This window comes from Larus michahellis, chromosome 3 (assembly GCF_964199755.1).
Source record: "Larus michahellis chromosome 3, bLarMic1.1, whole genome shotgun sequence".
Classification (NCBI taxonomy): domain Eukaryota; kingdom Metazoa; phylum Chordata; class Aves; order Charadriiformes; family Laridae; genus Larus; species Larus michahellis.
The window spans coordinates 23,378,563-23,397,844 of NC_133898.1; the positions used below are offsets into that span (position 1 = coordinate 23,378,563).

At 40.9% G+C, this 19,282-nt stretch overlaps 1 protein-coding gene across 1 annotated transcript in view; it reads left to right on the forward strand.

Annotated features, from left to right (window-relative positions):
• MRPS5 (mitochondrial ribosomal protein S5) overlaps positions 1 to 19,282 on the forward strand; it is a 59,390-nt gene that overhangs the window by 38,768 nt on the left and 1,340 nt on the right. The window contains exons 6-10 of the mRNA XM_074579146.1: positions 5,522 to 5,612; positions 9,618 to 9,664; positions 10,714 to 10,771; positions 12,307 to 12,369; positions 18,457 to 18,593. Of these exons, the coding sequence (XP_074435247.1) occupies positions 5,522 to 5,612; positions 9,618 to 9,664; positions 10,714 to 10,771; positions 12,307 to 12,369; positions 18,457 to 18,593 (396 nt within the window). The remainder of the gene's footprint in view (positions 1 to 5,521; positions 5,613 to 9,617; positions 9,665 to 10,713; positions 10,772 to 12,306; positions 12,370 to 18,456; positions 18,594 to 19,282) is intronic.

Here is a 19,282-nt window from a genome sequence, read left to right on the forward strand (position 1 = left end):
TGGGTGAGCTGATATATTTGTACCATCCAGCTTGGAAGCTTGGTCTGTACCATTGCCATGAGTCAGGGGATTCGAAAGAAACTGCCAGACAATCGGTATGCAAGGATGGTGCTCCAGGGGACAGCAAGCCCTTCCCGGCCATCGCGTTTGTCCTCGCTTCGACCTAACGAAGCTGCTCACGGTGTACATCAGGCCTTAGCATGAGCTGTGCGTTAGCCAAAATCTGAGCAGGAGTTGAACAAACAGCCACTATTCCTAGCTGGAAATGATTAACAGAAGTCTCAAGGTTTATGTTCTTGCCGTTGAACGTCACCTGTATTTATTTAATCATCTGAATCCAGCCCTTGGCAAATATCAGTGGGGCAGTAGAGAAGGTTGGTCGAAAGCAGGGATAAAGTCAGAAAAACAAAGGTTTGTTGGGTCAAAATGATACGAAGGACCTTGTCGTAAGTATTTCTAAATGTATTGTCACAAAAGTGCGTGCAACTGCAGAGAGTTATCTGTAGGGAATATGAACACAGAAGAGACTAATAACTGTATCGCTCTGTAGTCATTTGTTGTGCATCCACTAAATAAAAATAAATTGTCTAGGTGCAGCAGGGGACTGTTAATAGAATATAGGGCCATAGTTTCAACTTTCCACGAAGTAGCAAAAAACCCACGAGTCCATGTTTGTTTTAAGACCACAGAATTAATCTTCGTAGACTTGCTACTTGTGACAAAAAGAATATTCCTTAATACACAGTCTGATACCTTCGTTTCTTTTTATAAGTCATTGGAAATTGTTTTCTAGCTATTGTTTTTGCAAAGGGTGCAATAAAAAGGCTTGTGAAAAGGAAATGCTGCATGAAATTACAGCGTCTGAGATCCAGTGTTTGACATCCTTGACTGAAAAATTATACGGTATACAAGATACTCTCTGAGTAATAACTTACTTCAAATGAGATGCTGGCTCAAAAGTACTTTTGGGGGATTTGAGCTCTAGATTTTGCCTTTAGAAGTACAGGGAGGTTTTCTGTTCCCTGGATGATGCTGACAGTGTCTTTAGACTGACAATGAAAATTTCTAACAGTTTTTAAGATAGGACCTGAAGCAACCTGTCACAGGAAAGAATGAGAGGTCAGAGCTGTGCACTAGAATTTATTTCTGATATCCTTGGAGTTCTCAAGAGTTTTGGCCTGCCTTGAAAGTGGAGTTTAAGGATACTACCTCCAACTGGTTCTGGTGATTAAATAACTAAATCTTTTTATCTCTTTTACCTGTCAGCCTGTATGGATGAAATAATTGGCATTTGGAACATTCAGAAGCTTTTAGGTGAATTATAATTCCGCATGATTATGGATCATCCTTTGAAAAAGAAACAAAGCCATTTCAGATGTGGTACGACTTTGAGCACGCATTGTTGTGGGTTTAATCCAAAGGATCCGCACTCAGATGTGAGCTGTAGAATGAGGCCACATTTAGACACATGCTGTGTCAGTAGGGCATTTGAGCTATGTTATTTTTCCTAGTGAGTTATAGAAGAGTTTCACACATGTGACAGGGGAAAACTATCAGCACTAAACATGGTTTAGTCAATTGTTTCTCTGCAGGTTGGGCTCATTACTAATTTGGATGAGAACTGCACTTGGGGTTTATCCCAGAGCTGTGATGAGTAAGCCTATATAAAAGACACTTCAAATATCTGGTGAAAAACTTTCATCTGTTTTGCTGAGTGAGGGGTAGAGGAGTCCGGATTATTTTCTGTATTGCAGTTTCTCCACTTGCTGTGTCCTTGGGGGCTGGATGCACTGTGAACAGGACGGCTAATCTTCCTGCTTCTCAGAGGTTATAGCTACCGAATCGAATTCTTCGAAAGAGAAGTACTCTATTTATTCTACTGAAGGCCAAGTTGGAGCAAGTACTGACTGTTAGGGAATGTGATAAAAGGCCTGTCTGCCCACACACAAAGGAGCGCGGAGGCACTGGGAGGTAGAGGAACTGCAATAACACCCCGCCAGTGCTTCTCCCAGGACCATTGCAGGAGAGCCATAACCGCATCAGTGGCTCGTCTGCACAGACCAGAGGAGCACAGAGGCAGGCAGGGGAACCCCAATTACAGAGTCGGAGAAAAAGACACCCTGTTTGGCTCCTCCTGGGGCTGTACTGGGATAGCCTCAGCACCATGGTCCAGGGGTGACGTCTGTCGAGATGAGCTTTGCGGAGCACCCTACAGTCTGAGGGGGGTTACTGCCAAGGGGTAGGGGATGAATCATGGAGCGCAGGGGAAGAGCATTTCAGTGTTACACCAGACTGACGGGATGGCTAGGGCAGGAACCAAAGGGAGAGCAAAGGGCGGGACGTAGGTGATTTGGGGAGGAATAAGTGTGGGCAAAATAGAGGGATAAGGGGGTAGAAAGGGAGGCTCACATGTAAGCAGGGCTGGTCAGTATGCTTGTCTCGCCATGACCTCTGTCTGATCAGTGCTGTCCGTCCAGACTTCTTATTAAACTTAATTTCTAACTATTTTGTTGGGCTAGGGGCTCTTGCTTACTGTGTGCATGTGCATGGATGGGAGGGGGTCTAAGTATATACACCAGCAACTGGAGTATAAATATTTCCCACTAATGGACCTTCACTCTGATCAGCCGGAGAGGAGCAGGATGAGGCTATTAGCGCTGCTTGTGTTTGTGTGAGTGCTGTTCGTTTGTGTTTGTGTTGATCCGCGGGGCTTGCTGTGTCTATATGCATATGTGTGTTGTATAGGTGTGTTTATGTCTGTGCTCACTGGGATTGCATTCCCAGCTTTCTCTGAGGGTACATGGATGGAGAGAGCATCTCCTCCTTTAAAGGTGCATGGTTAAGGACCTTCTCAATGTAAAAAGAGAATAATAAGGGAGAAGCTGTGAAAGAACATACAGAGACACAATCCTGACCAACAGACTATGAGGCTGGTGGTAATGAGAACCAGATCTGGTCAGCCACACTAATTGGTCAGGGTATGTAGAATGTGAGAATGTTTATTTCATTAAGATTATCTGATAGATTAAGGAAAGGATATTTCCTTCATATCCAGTGAGATATTAAGGAAAAGGGGACAGCTGTAAGCAAAATATATGGAGACCCAAACCTGACAGACAGAAGTAATGGACGCAAAGAAATGGAACAAACCTTGTTGGTCACACTCACCGGTGGGCTATCAAAAAGCTGCAGGCAAACCAGTGCTTTGCAGCTGATAAGGACGCAAACCTGAGGGTCCAGAATGTTGGAGGGGTGACACTGAAACTGCGCAAACTGGTGAAGGAATGTGCAGCAGACGGGGCTGGGGAGGAATAGAGGGAATAGAGGGAAGGGAGTTGTATAAAAAGGGGCTGGCTGCATTTGAGATGGGGCCACACCATATGTTTGTCTGAGCCCTGCACCCGATCACCACAGCCTATCTTCTTATTAAATCCTTTCGTAATTATATTTCTGTCTTACCTCACTCTTTGTTGCGTGTGTGTGCGTGTGGTCTGCAGGGACTAAGTGCTTGGCCTGTCCTTCATTCTGCTTTTACAAGAACAAAACCTCTAGGGAAGTGTTGGGTGTTCACCTTCGTCTAACAGTGCAACAGTTGATAAAGTACTTGAAATCACAACAGCCTTTAGCAGCCCATCTCTGACTGGAGCCTATTTCTAGACTTTCAACTCCACCTTTGAACCTGTTGCTTGCCGTTTCTCCTTGTGATAATAAGTTTACGGTGGTTTCATTTTGTATTTGGGAGATGCTGTTCTTCCTTCGGCTCTCAAAAGCAAGCTGAATTTGCATTATCACCACTGGGGAATGGATGCAGGGAGAGAGTCAGTTTGAGGTACGCTGTGATTAAGGTTGAGCATCTGTTTTCAAATTTTAAAAACTGCCTTCAAATCTGGCTTGAGTGGCTATTTAGTAAGTAGGCGTAATTGTGCCTTAGTTTCAGTCACTTTTCAGAGGTCGTGCTGTTTCGAAAGTGGCACGTTGTTCATTGTGTGTTAATTAATTCCAGCGCAGTTTAACAGTAGGCTTTTCGTCTGCGTGCTGTGTATCCGAGACGGAAGGGCAGAGTTGCTGAGCGTGACCCTGAAGAGCTCCGCTTGCTTTGATGCGAGGAGGCGCCGGGCTGCAGTGGGGAGGATCTGAGGACACCGTTGTTCCAGCAGCCATGGCTGCCTGTGCACATTATCAAGCTTGAACAGCCTTCGCGGTGTTTGAGGAGAAATGCAATAGCGCTGGTTGTGATGGGTGACTGAACACATTTTGCTTCCGAGCTGCTCAGAAACAGCTGACAAGTGCAGTTTTAGGAAGGCTTCTGGAGAAGCTCATGGCCTAGGTCTTCATTGCCACCTTCTGGAGAGGGAGAAGAATAATTTTCGAGTAGATTCTACAAACATCACATCCTTTATTTTTGGCAATACGCATGCCAACTTCTTTTTTTGTTCAAGTACTTATTTAGATTGGCAAAAGTATGTGCAAAGCAAAAATAGTATGCTCTTGATGCTCCTGGAGAGATCGCTCTGCTTCATCTCTCTTTTCTTTCTTTCGTCGTTATTTTGCATTTTCTGCAAATAGACTATTTCCACAGGCACTTTCATCTCCAGGGGCTTGGTTTTTTAGCTTGTTCTTGTAAGCACCAAGATCGCAGAAAGAAAAATAGCTTGGAATAAGCAATTAGCAAAGCTGATATTTCTTCGAAATGCTCTCTAGAATGCATTTTGAATTTAACAGCATCTTTATTCTAATGAAAGCAAGGTGGAATTTTTCAGCAGCACTCATTCCTAATCTGTACCTAGTGATGTCAGTGGAATTTTTAAGGGCTGGTTTGGGGTTTTTTTTTGTTTGTGAATTTCAGTAAGAATGTTTAAGCCATGACCAAGTATTTTAGGATAGTATATTTTAGATATAGTCTGTTATAGAACAGTATATTTTCAGATGTATAGTGCTACAACCAGACTAGCTAACTGAAGAATTGCATATAGGGGAAAGGGGGGAGCACTGCTTAATTCATGAATTAACAATGCATGTTTAATTTAACTGTTATTATAATTTATGGCAATCACATTGAGGCTTCATGAATGTAGACCCTGGTGCGTTCGAGAGGAAGGGGAGAAAGGAACCATGAAGTAAATTGTATCTTTTGACTGGTAATTCTGAGACACCGATATTAACACAGTCAAGCAATATCCACTATGTTATTTTATATGTATATTTATATATACTATATTTTATATTATATTCTTATATAGCTTATATATTATATAGTGTTAAAACTATATATTAAAACATATGTCTATATTTAAATAAACATATATTTTAATATATAAACAAAACCAAGGAAGCTAGAACAGGAGCCAGATGGACAAAGGATCTCAGATGATCTATTAGACCATTTAAGGCAGGAGACTATATAGCAGTGACTTGCCTTTAGTCACGTAGGGGAGTCTGTAGCAGAGGCAGAAGCAAATTTAGATTTCCAGAGTGCTAACCATAATGCCATAACAAGATGCTTTGTGTTTTTTTTCTTCAGGTGAAAAATGTGTTTTGTATGAAGGCCAAGGAAGGCAGAAAAAAATCAGTACGTGCCTTAGTGGCTATTGGAAATGGTAAAGGGGCTGCAGGTATGTGCGTTTACTGTATGTAAAAGATGCCAAATTAATCATTGTTTGTAATAGGACTTCGGGAGGTATGGTGATTTCAAGGGATTTTTTTATACTTTCAAAACAAAAAAAAAAAAAAAAACAAAAAAAAAAAAAAGGAAAAGAAAATTTACCCTTTTTTCCACTGGGCAATACTGAAATACCTGTAAGAACTTTGAGTTTCATCTATAAAAGTAAGCTTTATAATCAAACTATGCATGTGTTCATTTGGACACTTTGTTTTGCGTAAGAAAAAGAAATTCAGAAAATTGGTAATATGTGATAGGTTTGGAGCTTATACTATCCAGTGGTAAAAACATTTTTTATTTAACTCTAGAGCGATAGAACTACCTACCAGTAGATCCTACCAGAAGGAATGATTTGTTCTTTCCTGTACAGTTTCTTTTTGCTGTACGTACTGTTTATGGTTTTAAAAAAAATCAAAGCCTCAAAGTGTTCAGCCATGCATATCTGCATTTATGTCACCTAGCCTTAGGCACCTAACTGCAGAGTGTAATTGTTTGCTCTCAAGTCAAAGAAAAGAATCAGGCACCTGCAAAAGGTGCCTGGAATTGTATGGGAATTTCCTTCTGATTCAGCCTCTTTAGGAAGCTTTCTTATTTTATCATAATAAAATCATTTTAAAAAATCATAAAATTTTATAATTTTAATCACAAAAAAAATTCCACTTTATGGGCTTCCTGCAAATACTATATTTACACTTTTAAGGAAAAATAGAATACTCAGGGCCCTTTGAGTCCGATCTTATAGTAACTTCAGTGATCTGTGGTTTGACCCATTTGTAGGCTTTTTCCATTAAGAGTCTTTATAATGGTCTCTTCAGCAAGCAAATTGAAGTTTAACCATAGAAATGCTGTCTATGGCATGAAGCAAATAGGACAAATCAAAAGAAACGTAAAATTATGAAGGGTCTTCTAATAAAAGCTGTGAAAAGAGACCTTTTTCCTTTCCCCAGTCTTTGCCAAGAAAGAAAAGAATGCTGTTCAGAGGCATTCAGTTTAATTGTGATTTCCTTGCAAGGGAACTCTAAGCACAGTTGTGCATCCAGGATAGTGATGACCAAGCTATTTCTAGAAGCAATCAAAACACCTCAGTGCAGCATCTATCTTGGATTAACTAGCCCTGGATCCCAGCTGATACCATGGTACTGCTTCCTATGTTTGGAAGATCACTCACAGCAAAGACACAGATGCATGTTGCGCCATGTTTCTCTCCCCAGAAGTTTGGAAGATGCTGCAGTAAGTAATGACAGTTCTTTCTTCAAGTGAAGTGCTTGGCAGTCGTGGACAGAAGAGCCTTTGAGTTGGTCAGAATTGGTCTTTACAAAAAAAAAAGAATTCACTCTACTGCAGCTTTTTACAGGGTTGTGTGCAAAGTAAAAAGTTGCAAGAGAAATTCTTAGTTGCATCAGTTATTGCTGTTGATGGGCAGCTCAGCGTAGAAAAGGCTGAAGGAGTTTCTGTGTTCTGTGTGCAAATTTTCTAAATGATCAGGTCCCATTTAAAAAAAATAACAACCAACCAACCAAAAGAAAATGGACAAGGCCAGACAAGTCTGACAAGCACATGTTAGTACTTCAATGCAATGGTATAGCCAGTTCTTTATATATCGGATATTTAATACTTAACCATATTACATATTGGTAAAGCAAAAACCACAAATTCCATGATGTGGTTGTCACTGTCTTTTTGAAAAAGAAAAACGAAACCCAAAACTGTCACTGTCATCTTAAAAAAATCTGTAAAGGCTAGCAGATATTCCCAGAAAAGTATGTTTTCTTTTAAGGATTTTCTGTTTCACTTTGTCAGTTACAAAAATTATTGGCCATCCTTCATTTGATGGTACACGCTTTGCTTTTGGTAGCCAACTTTTGGGATGAGTCAGATTCCAAGACAATGCTAATGCCACTTAAAGGCATCGTAAAGGCACCCGTAAAGGAACTATGCAACCACCCTGTACAGCAATGAGTTTGTTCCAGGTTTCTAGTTCTGTTATTGAGGAAATAGCGTTTATCTTTACCTCCGTTTTCAAATACGGGGAGTTAAAGATATCTTTTTTTTGCTGCAGGATGTTTTATTTAAGAAGCACCCTTGAACCTGCTTAGTTTTTCTCCATAAGGAGACGGTTTTCATGCATTCTTTTGTGGATATAAACTGACGTGCATTAAAATGCCCCTTAGACCTCGAATGGTCTTAGAGATAAGACAGCTGAGCAGAATTAAAAGAAGAATCAGCTGAAAAAATACAAAGTAAATAGCTGTGAAGTAAACAAACCAAATAGTATAATCCAAATAATAGAGGATTCCTACCTCTATCAGGAGGTAGAAATATGGCATGTATTATATTGGTGGCAGAGTACAGGAAATTGCAGTTGCATTGATATATAACTCTAGTAAAGAAAATCTTGCTTTCAATATATATGCAGAACATCCGCCTTTTTGATGTAAATAGTCTGCTTTTATTACGAGCTGAATAGATATCTCTGATGATGGGATGTATGTGGGAGCTTTAATAAGACAACTGTATTTCCAGTCAGCTACAGTTTTGCAGAACTTCATTTATGTGAAAGATTCAAGTCCAGATGTGTGCCTCAAGCTGAATTTTAATTGCAGTTTGGAGGGGAGGAAAATTTATATATAAATTTTCAGGTGTGGTTCTCCAGCAGAAAGATATGTTACTCTGAAAAAAATTCTTCCTACCTCTTCTTTGAAAAGCTTTTTCATGAAACATGTTATCAGTTTAATCAATGTGTGCTGAATGATTGAATTGAGGTTGCCCGGGTGACTTTGGTTTTGGCATTTTCTAATCTATTGTGTGACTTCACAGCATTATTGCACTGCTATTGTGCTCTGTGTGTGCGTTTGAAAGAACAGCACCGTTTCCTTGCGTTTTCTTGTGCAGGACCTCTGCGTGGTTGGTGTGTGCGCAGGGAGAGCTGCCTCAGGAGGCAGCTGATAGCGGACACTACCCTTGGCTGTCCGCTGCTTCCACAGCAGGCTCCAGGCTTGCAGTCGTGTCCTCTTTGCTTGTAGCACCACAACGCTCAGAATGGTGTTTCTTTGCTAGACCCCTTTCAGCCCATTTCTCCTGTAGTGTCTGCATGAAATCAGTGAGTCAGTGTCAGCCGATGGGTTCCAATCCCATTGATTTTTGGATTAGGCTTTTTGGATACAGGTAATCCTACTTGACACAACAGCAACGTCAAAGGACAAAAAAAGCTAGATCGGCTGATTTGAAGTTAAATGGTTTTTACCTTGGCATCGTTGGACTGCAGAGTTTTTAAAAACAGTCGTCACGTCCCCTTATTCATTCCATGCAGTCATTTGATTTGATGTCCTGCTCTGAGCCGACTGCAACTTCTCTGAGACTGCTGTGAAATCCCTTCATCGCTACCACAGTTCACCTGGTAAACAGGAGTAGTTCTGAGGGTGCAGAGAGAATTAGGTAGCTGTTTGTAAACTGGCAGTCTGGTTTTTTTCTCTGTTCTACAGGCATGCGTTTTTTGCAAAGGCACTATTCTGTTAAACCTGGTTTTCACATTCTCTATTCCGCTAATAGAAACCCAGTCTCCTGTACAGCTACTCTGTACAGACGTAGTTGATATATCTGCATCAGCTTCCCTTTCCTTCCCTTCTTTCTTTCTAAGCAGAAGACAGGACTTTTTTGGGGTGAAGCAGTCACACTATTCAATTGTTTGGACAAATACACAAAAGAAATAACTTAAGCCTTATTTGTTTTCATTTGACAACAAGCAATTGGCATCCAGTTGTTTAGGTGTTTATAATTCCTAAACTTACTTTCTGTGGATTCTGTGTTTTCCTCTGGACCATTTTCTGAGTGTGATCTGTGGAAGTAACAGGTAACTTAAAGGACTTTGTGAAGTTCTCTGTTTTTCCCCCCTTTGCTTTCTGAAGGCCCTGCCTCATGTGTTTCTCAGTAATAAAATGACTCTTTTTTTGTCTTGCAGGTTTTGCAATGGGGAAAGCAGGTGACAGGATGAATGCTTTACGGAAAGTATGTTGATTGAATTATATCAATATCTTTTGTAGCCTAATCAAAGAAGTGAGTCCATGTATATGATTTGCCCATCTTGATACAAATAGTCATAGAATCACTTAGGTTGGAAGGGACCTTTAAGATTATCAAGTCCGACCAGTAGCCTAACACTGACAAGCTGCTGCTAAACCATGTCTCTCAGCACTACATCTACACTAATTTTAAATACCTCCAGGGATGATGACTCCACGAATATGGAGCCTGTTCCGGTGCTTGACAACCGTTTCGGTGAAGAAATATCCTAATACCCATCCTAAACCTCCCCTGGCACAATTTGAGGCTGTTTTCTCTTGTGCTGTCACCTGTTGCTTGGGAGAAGAGACCGACCCCCACCTGGCTACAGCCTCCTTTCAGGTAGCTGTAGAGAGCGATAAGGTCTCCCCTCAGCCTCCTTTTCTCCAGGCTGAACACCCCCAGCTCCCTCACAGGACTTGTTCTCTAGACCCTTCACCAGTATCATTGCTCTTCTTTGGACATGGGTAATGAGGTTGCCATGCAATGACATTCTGTTAATGCACTCTTTATTTTCTTTCTACTCCCTTTTCTATGGCCTATACCTGTCCCCTCTTGCTCACTTGTTTCCAATATCTATATAGCATACAACCTGCTTATACAGTTAGTGCGTAGGAATTTTTCTCTTACAAATGCATAATGACCTTATTAAGGCTCCTGTTTAGACTTCAAAATGTTACTTGTACATATACATTAATCTATGTTTTGTTGTAATGTTCAACTAATCTATCCAAGTAGTAATGCTAAAGTACACAAAGTTCTATAAAGTTGTTACCATATTAGAGAAATCTTTTAAAATATTTAGTTTGTTAGGAGAAAGTGGTTCTTTAAAGAGAACATTTTAGTTTCCACGAAGTAAATCGTTTAGGTGTGGCAAACCTGTTTTTCTAAGTTTTCTTTCTTGCTTTGTTCTGTCTAGTTACCTGAACAATGGTAAATTTCAAATCTTTTGCAGAAAAATTCAAGAAAAAATGTTTTCTGCTTTTATTCCTTAGGCAAAGAATAAAGCGATACACTGCTTACATTTTATAGAGACGTATCAGAACCACACAAGTAAGTATCGTGATATTTTTAGACTCCTTTAACTTTCAATATATACTGAATATACCAACAAGAAGTGGTTGCAACTAGTTACAAAGCATAAAAAGATGTTAACCAAAACCTTACTGATCTGTTGCATTGTATTATTACTCTTTGTGCCTTATTTTGTTTCTTCGGCATTGCTGTATGAAATCTTAGCCCCAGCCTATTCTAGCCAGACGGTGGTAATGTCAGAGTACAGCGTCTGGCAGTCCCTGGGTAAAATTAAGTCGCCGTTACCTGGAATGAATATGTGGTTTACTCTTTACTTTCATTCAGGTTTGTATCAACAGTTGTAGGAAAGTCACAAAGAAAAGTTACGATTCCATAATACAAGATGTTGTTAAACTATTGAGAGATTTATCTCCCTTCTAGTCTCCTGCCTTTGCACGTTTAAAATTTGCATGCTTTATGCATAGTATTTAAGGCTCTTTAAAAATGGGGGCAGGGGAAGGGGGTAGTAGCAAGATGAGAGTTAAGGAAGTCAGACACTGGCTGGATATCTCTTCCCCGCAGTGAGCTCCTCTGTGCTTTTCCCCTTTGAGTGTCAGAGAAGGTTCCCTGTTGACTCAGTCCGTGTAAGATGACAGAGCTCAGCAGCTGGGGAGAACGTGGGCTGGAGAAGTCAGTCTGACGTTTCATGGTAGCTTTTTGTTAATTCCATTTAATACCATACAAATCTTCTCTGACGTCAGACGTGGTACCAGTAGAGCAAATATTGAGTTATCTTTCAGAAAAAATTTGAAAAATAGTACCTTACTGAGTCTATGAATATTTAACCAAGGCATTATGTAGATAAATATTCAGTATACTGAAGCTTCAGCTTACAAATACAAAACTGCAGTTATCCTCGTGAGCCTATTCCTCGAGCGTTATTATTTCACACTAACAGATTGGGGATTTGATTAAAAACTGGGTGGTGTTTCCCTCGTGCTTTCCCTCCTACTTAACGTAGAGGTGCTCTCCAAGCCATCTTGACCGCAGTGCTAGAACCCGCTGTGCAGAGACTGAGCCACTGAATCAGATGTGTTTAACAGCCACTCACACAAGGATGAGAGTTTGGGGTTCCTTTTGAAGCAGAGAGAAGCAGGGAGACTGTAATGGTAAATATTCTGTATGGAAAATCCAAGAACGCTGAAGCCTATGGGGAAATCTTAGGTTAAAAGCTGAATTATTAGAAAAACCTGAGTATGAGGAAGAAGGTTAAATTGTATCACGTGAGCTCACTTCAAAGCTAACTGAGGATCATTAGAGGCACACTTCATATTTCTCAAGTGAAGCTTGGTTTTGTATACAGTAGTAACATAGCATTCGCAGATGTGTAAACATTCCTAATCCAGTCCAGAAATTTACCTAAATTAACCCTTCCCTTTAAAGAACTCAGAGGAGAGTAAAACCAACTTCCCATTCACAGTTCTGAAAAAGAAAGGTAGTCCTTAAGTGTGCTGAGCTGAAGCTTTTCTAAAAGCAGGAATTTAGCTGTAATGCCTTTTTTTTCTCCCCTGCAGTTTACCATGACATTACAGTGAAATTTAAAAGCACAACCATCCGCATGAAGAAGCAAAACAAAGGTAATTAAAGCTGCCTGGAAGTATTGAAGTTTTATTAATCACTGACCGGTATTTATTTGATTTTACATTTGTGCAATGTCTGTTTACTTCAGAGATGGATCATGTGGTGCTAGTCTACCATGTTTAAATGTTGAAGATGATGAATTATTTTTCAGTAGAAATACCTACCATTGATGACATGGCTTTGTTATTGTAAATTGGGGTTTGACCCTCTTACACTGGTGGCAGCTCTCTTCCTTGTTTTCTTTCGTGCTTCCTAAGTGTAATTCTTTCTGCTCTAAATTACCTAGGCGTGGAAAAGTCTAATCTAATAGCATAGATGTTGGAGGCAAAGGCCTTTAGAAGAACCATGCAGGTTTTTCTTCCCACCATATACCCCACGCATGCTTTGGAGAACTGCTAGGCTTGTTCCATTATTTTGCAGTGATTTTTAATCGCTGTTTTTAAGACAAGATTCAAGGGTAGTTTAGTACACGGTAGTGGGAGTGCTTCAAATGGGAACAAGAGTGCAAGCCGCATCTGTGTGCCTGTCCCTCCTAAGCCCACCCTGGGATGGCATGGGCAGATACCCTCGCTCCACTGCCTCGGACTACCTGTGGTCATGAGCTGGAGCCAGGACAGCACACAGCCTGCTGCTTCCCCGAGACCATTTATTTTCCCTAAAATCAAGAGCTCCCAGTGTGGAAACCAGAGGCATTATCTACCCTGGCTTGTTGTGGTGCACTGTACCAGCACAAAGACCATGTCATTGTTACACAGTAGCAGTGTTTTCATTTCTCCATCTTTGCAAGCTGTTCTTCACTTTCCTCCCAGTTGTATCACGCCTAGTGTCAGCAGTTCTGCACCAGCAAGACACAGCACAGATTTTTGTCATGGGACTGGAAATTGATGGCCATGACTGTTCCCTTCATGCTTTTCTTCGAAGAAGTCCACAGCCCACCTCACATTGTCCCCCGGTTGTGTGTGCGCTGGCTCTAATAGCTTCCGCATGAACACTGACCTTTTGAAGACACATTGCTGACTTTCTGCTATCCTTTTCCTCACCTTCAGAGCTGCTGCAATATGTGCTTTGCCAGTCATTTGCGGTGACAGGGAAACATCCAGAGCAACCTTGTAAACTGCTGCCGCGTTCTTCAGGGATTGCAGCATAAAAAAGTTTTAACACATGAGGTAGTTTGGGGAGCTAATGGTTAGCTTATTTCTAATGCATTGCAGTTTTCAGTGTGATTCATTTTACCTTCTAGGGTCTTTCTGTTTTGCAGACCTGCAGTGATGACATGAGGTCATCTCTTTGCATGAATCTTTTGATTTAGACCTTTATGTACAAAGGTTTGATTTGACTTGTTTAGCCTAACTTTGCTTTCAGGACAGATAAATTTAGTTGCTGTTCTGTAGAAAACAGATTTAGTTTGCTGCTCAGCATCCTTAATTGGTCCTCTAATTTTAATATACGAATAGGAAACGAATTCATTTATGGGGCTAACTCGTTGTAAATCACTTCAGTTTCATTATGATAAGATCTAAAATGCAAGAGCATTTAATGACTAGCTTATAAGTCAGAACCTTGGGATGATTTTCCAGTCAGAACACTGTCACGTTCAACTATTTAATTCATCAATTTCTGCAGCCTTTGAGTAAGCTGAAGCATTGATGCTTTGGACATACTATTTAATTTTGTGTATCTAATATTCTTGTTCTGCACTGTCACATTAGTAATATGGGAATCTAACTGTTAATGTTCAGAGTTACTAATGTACTTTGAAAACATCCAAAATTGCTGTGAACCTTCAACGCAATTTCTGTTTGATGACGTTTTGATTCTGGGATGAGGGTTTTTTTAATCAGTGTGACAGTAAATTGATAGCATGTGACTAGAAAAATCTTTACAAGTTAACATGTATGGAGTCAGACTGTCCTGTCATTTACGTTTCTGCAGTTTTTCTGCATTTAAGGAGCTTTTGAATTGGTAAATTGGGTAATTTGGGCTATACTTTTTAAGATAGCCACTTAAAAGAAACTTGAAGTTAGTCTTCAATATAATGAAGCAAAAACATGCACGGAGCAGCAGTAGCAGAACTGAACTACACATCTGACTGTGCACGTGCAGACAAATAATGCGGTTAGTGTTAAATGCTAAAGGAGGGTTCACAGTAGATATTATTTTCTTGTAGTGGAACATAGAGTAAGACATACCTTCCCACCTCAGCTGACGTGTAACATTAATGAATCTGAGAAGCAAGAACAATCAGGGTCACCTTATGATTAATATTACCCCACCGGCCTGAGAGAGGCACCTCAGCATGCTGATTTCCCAGAAAGCACTTTTCCATTAACGAAACCTTGCAGACGCTTCCTCGCTTACATGCAGATGCTGGAGGTGACCCCACTCAAGCCCTCTTTTGACAATTTAACTTGAGGCAGACTCTGGACTTCATATTTGCCGCCACTCCATGTCGCTCCTGTTTCTGGCATGTGTCAGCTGGCTGGAAACTGCTGGGGGTATTGCTCATCCGTGCTGCAGAACATACTACCTTTTGGAGTGTGGACATCTCTTAATCTTCATTTCTGACTTGATTTTACTATTAAAGTAGTCATGAGAGGACTCTGCTAGCCGCCTTGATACGTCTGTAGGTAGTGTAAATTAGCTCCTATGTGAATTAATAAGGGGAAATGCAAAACAGTTTGTCAAATAAACTTATGCGGCTGTGAAGCCCAGCACAGAGCTGTAATTAATAGGTATAAAAAAATTACAATTATTCATAGCTTTTACATTAGACCATGGCGTATGTAGACTGTCTTCCCTTAAAGTCTAAAAGATTGCTTCTGTTTGCTGATGGCAGTACAGCTGTACAGTTACGTATGCTGAAGCCTCTCCCTTTGCCTAATTACAGCTGGCAGTTTATTTCCAGTTCCTGCAGGTAGGACTCGGGCAGCTACCTCAGCAAATGATCGCAAAGCCTAATGTTTTAGTAGAAAAGGTAAAGTCACTGTTGCGCTTAAATGTTCCTTTCTTGAATGTATTCCCAATCCCTGCAAAGTGGAGAAAACCTTCATCGTACAGTCAGGATTTCGTATTAGGCAAGTGTAAATCCAAGTTAAAAAAGCAATGTAATGCAAACATCCGAATGTGAACTTCACTCAGAGTAGTCCCTTAGTGGGGATGCGAAGCGGATGTTCTATTTCCAAACTCTTGTTAGTGGCTACCCAGAAGATTGTCTTAGGTTATAGGAAGGACGCATTTTAAATACTTCTTTTGCTTACGTTTCTGTCTTCTCCAGTGTGAGAAAATTTAAATGCCCCTGCTCTCTTGTATAGGCCTCATTGAATTTAACTGCAGGAAGGCAGGGTGGGTGCCACAGGCAAGGGAAAAATGTCTGAGCACAGCTTTTTCTCCGCAGCTGGAGTTTGCAGGTGGAATCATTTGCTTTTGTGTTAGGAATAAATTTTGTTCAGTGACCGATGGACTGGTTTGCTGGCTTCTGAGTTTCACGTATTAACAAATCTGCAGAAACCTCATTGAGATGAGACGAGACAAAAGCAACCATAAAACTACCGGAAATTAAATGCTTTTAAGTTGCTGAAAATGAAACTTTGACAAACAGCCTCTCAGAGGTCATTCACATATAATTGTGTCTAAAGCTTCACTTCGTCTTGTAGCATAAAAACCGGTATTTTCTCAAATGGCAGAACAAATGGCTTTGGATGGTTATAGTTTCTTTTCCAATTATAGGTTGAAAGAAAAAGGGACTTACTGGCACAATAAAACATGCAGCACTGGAATAGATAGGTTTTTTTCCTCGTTTGCTCAGCAGCAAGAGTATCCCGCAGAGTGGACTAATCAATAACCTGGCTTTTCAGCTTTTAAGTAAGATACATTAGAACTATAACAAACCAATTTTTCAAGATTAATAGAGCTAGGCCACATGAAACACGTCTCTCTGGGGAACGAGAGAGCAAAATTAGACTCCTCAAAAAAAGAATTCCTTCATTAAAATCAGCAAGTCTAAGAAACCATTTGCAATTAACACTAATGTACTATAATTATGCATTGGAGCTAATGTAACACTCTATGATGGAGATGGATGTGGATGACATGCAAACCTCTGTTGTGTTTGTGGATTTTGAAAGAAGTTTGTCTCTCCTCACCAGTCACCTACAAATTACAAGTTGTTACATGACAAACTTTTGTAATTTGGCCTGTGGTTTCCACACCACGCAGACAAACTTTTCGCGATGATCTTATCGCTTTGAACAGTGAGTTGAAAGCAAATGAATGTCACAATGCTTATTTGTTCTTTCTGTATTTCTAGAAAAAGCAATTCTTTTAATCAAGCATAGAGTGTTTTGCTCTTTCCAATGTAGTTTTAACTGTGAGGAGTCTGTTACCTGCTTTATTTCCACTCCCTGTTCTTCATGTTGTGCCGCTAATGTAATAACAAAGTGAATTCATGCCAGTTGCTGGGCCAGGAGAAAGGAGGTGGTATCTCTGCGCGGTTCCTTGGTAATCCCTGCTGTCTCGCTCTCTGGATAGTGCACGGCATTCTGCTAGCTTTTGTAACCTGGAGGGGAAAAGCATACCTCGTGGCTGGTGGTTATTATATTTTGCATAGACTGTGAAGCTGGTGAACTGCGGTGACTAAATCAGGAGACAAGTAACAGGCTCACGTTTTGGAGATCCACTGCATGGTGTGAATTCGGCATAAGTGGGTGCAATGACGCCTTCCTCGGTTTGCAGCAGCTTCAGTCCCACTTTCCGTGCTCAAAGCTTTGCCCACCAAGAGCTGAATAAAATAAAAATGTGGTAGGTTTTATTTGGCTACCCAAAGGCCTGTGAGCAGCAAGAGACGCCAGTGTCAGTGGGCACTCACCCTTTCCCAGCAGCTCTGTGTTTAGACCGGACTGTTCTGTTGGAGCATTATTGCCCACAGGCTTCTTTGGACTTCCCTTTTCCTTCCCTTCCCGATATCTCTGCCTGCTCTGTGTTCAACAGAGGTCTTGAGCACAAGCTCAGGATGTAGGAAGGCACTGTGGGCCCCTCATCCAGCAGCAATGTCCCTGGGAATGAGAGATGCTGACATTGCTTCTAGTGCAGGGTCCTTCTGGAAGGAAGCCCAAAGGACGGCAGTGCTTGAGCAGAGAATCATAGAATCGTCTAGGTTGGAAGAGACCTTTAAGATCATCGAGTCCAACCATTAACCTAACACTGCCAGAACCACCACTATAAACCACGTCCCTCAGCACCACATCTCCATGTCTTTTAAATACCTCCAGGGTTGGTGATTCAACCACTTCCCTGGGCAGCCTGTTCCAATGCTTGATAACCCTTCAGCTTCGGAGTCCAGTTTAAATCCCTCCATCATGTATGTGAACGAGGACTTTAAAGTCAGATTTGCCATCATTAGGAGTTACTGAAGTTGTCATTCAGCAGCTTGTCACCTGAATTTGCAAAGGAAGTGGTTCTGAAGTGATGTAAGTTTCGTTTTTTAGAAAAGACAGTCCTGGCCGGGATCCAGTTACATTTAGATCCTCTCCCCTTGTAATGGCTTCCTTTTAATGCTCTTTTAAGTGAACTTGTTGCCCTGCTTCTCTGCTAATTTTTTAAAATTATTATTTTAAATTTTTTTAGTTTGGGGAAGTACTTGGGTGTTATTTTTCTGCTGAGTGGGAGAGGAGTGTTGCCAGGGCTGTGGGGTATGTTTGTGGAAGATTCTTCTAAAGCTGCCAACGGTCTTTCTAAGGAATGCTGCCCTCACCTCTGGTAGTAACCATTTCTTCAGGTTGCAGTTTCTGTGCTTTTATGTTTAGAGTTTATAGGTGGTGGCATTGTCATTTGTTTTTGCAGTATGTTAAGTTGGGTGTATTTAGTATAAAAAAAAAAAACAACAAGATCTTTACATTAGCATGACTGTGAGACTGGGAAGAATGGTCTTCCCAGAACGGTTTTGCCATTTTTAAGATACAATGTGTTAGAACACATGCTAGGTAACAAAAACAGCAAAGAAGAGGTCTTAGTTCTCTCTTCTTCCTTAGCTAAGTTGTATGCTTACGAATAACCACATAACGCTAATTTGTATTTTTTTCCCCCAGGGTATGGTCTTCATTGCCACCGAGCTATCATCACCATCTGCAAACTAATTGGCATTAAAGACATGTACGCCAAGGTTTCTGGATCCAAAAACTTGATTAACATCACCAGAGCTCTCTTTAAAGGCTTGACACAACAGGTAGATTGCACTCTCCACGATTCTATACATTCAGTCAGGCGACAGAACGGGATTGATACTGTAATATTTTGTGGTCAAACAGTTTATATTCTAGGCTCAAAAAGAATTATTTTTCCAAAGAGAAAACAAAATCAGCATGTGAGTAGTTCCTCAGCGGCTGTATGAAATTGTCCAGTCAGAAGCAGCTGTATGTAACTGTGCCTGTTCCGCAGCCAAATGCCGCCAGGAGAGATCTGAATTTCTAGGCTTTCATTTGTAGTATTTTTGGTGACATTCAAAAAATAATGGGCAGAGGAAGTCATGGCGCAGCTTTGGTTGCTGCTGCATGTTTGTCTGCATTCTGAGTTTTCATTGCCTAAGGACTGAACGTCACAGCTGCCTCTGTCGCTGGTATAATTAAGATCTCTGAAATGAATCAGGGAGGTGGTGTCATTTTGTCAAACTCAAAGTGTCACAATGGAGACGAGCCAGCTGCTTGTGGTTGATGGAAAGATGCAACATGCAGCATTTCGTCTGACTTCCTTTGAACACCAGCCTTAGGATGAGTCAGGCCTTTGGAAATTCCTAGTTATCTCATTTGGTCATGAAGTCTTGGTAGCTGCCGGGATTTAGCTGCTTAGATCCCCAATATAGCCCTGCAAAGCTGTAGTTGTCAAATCTGTTGCCCTGCCCTAGCCAAGTTTCTCGGC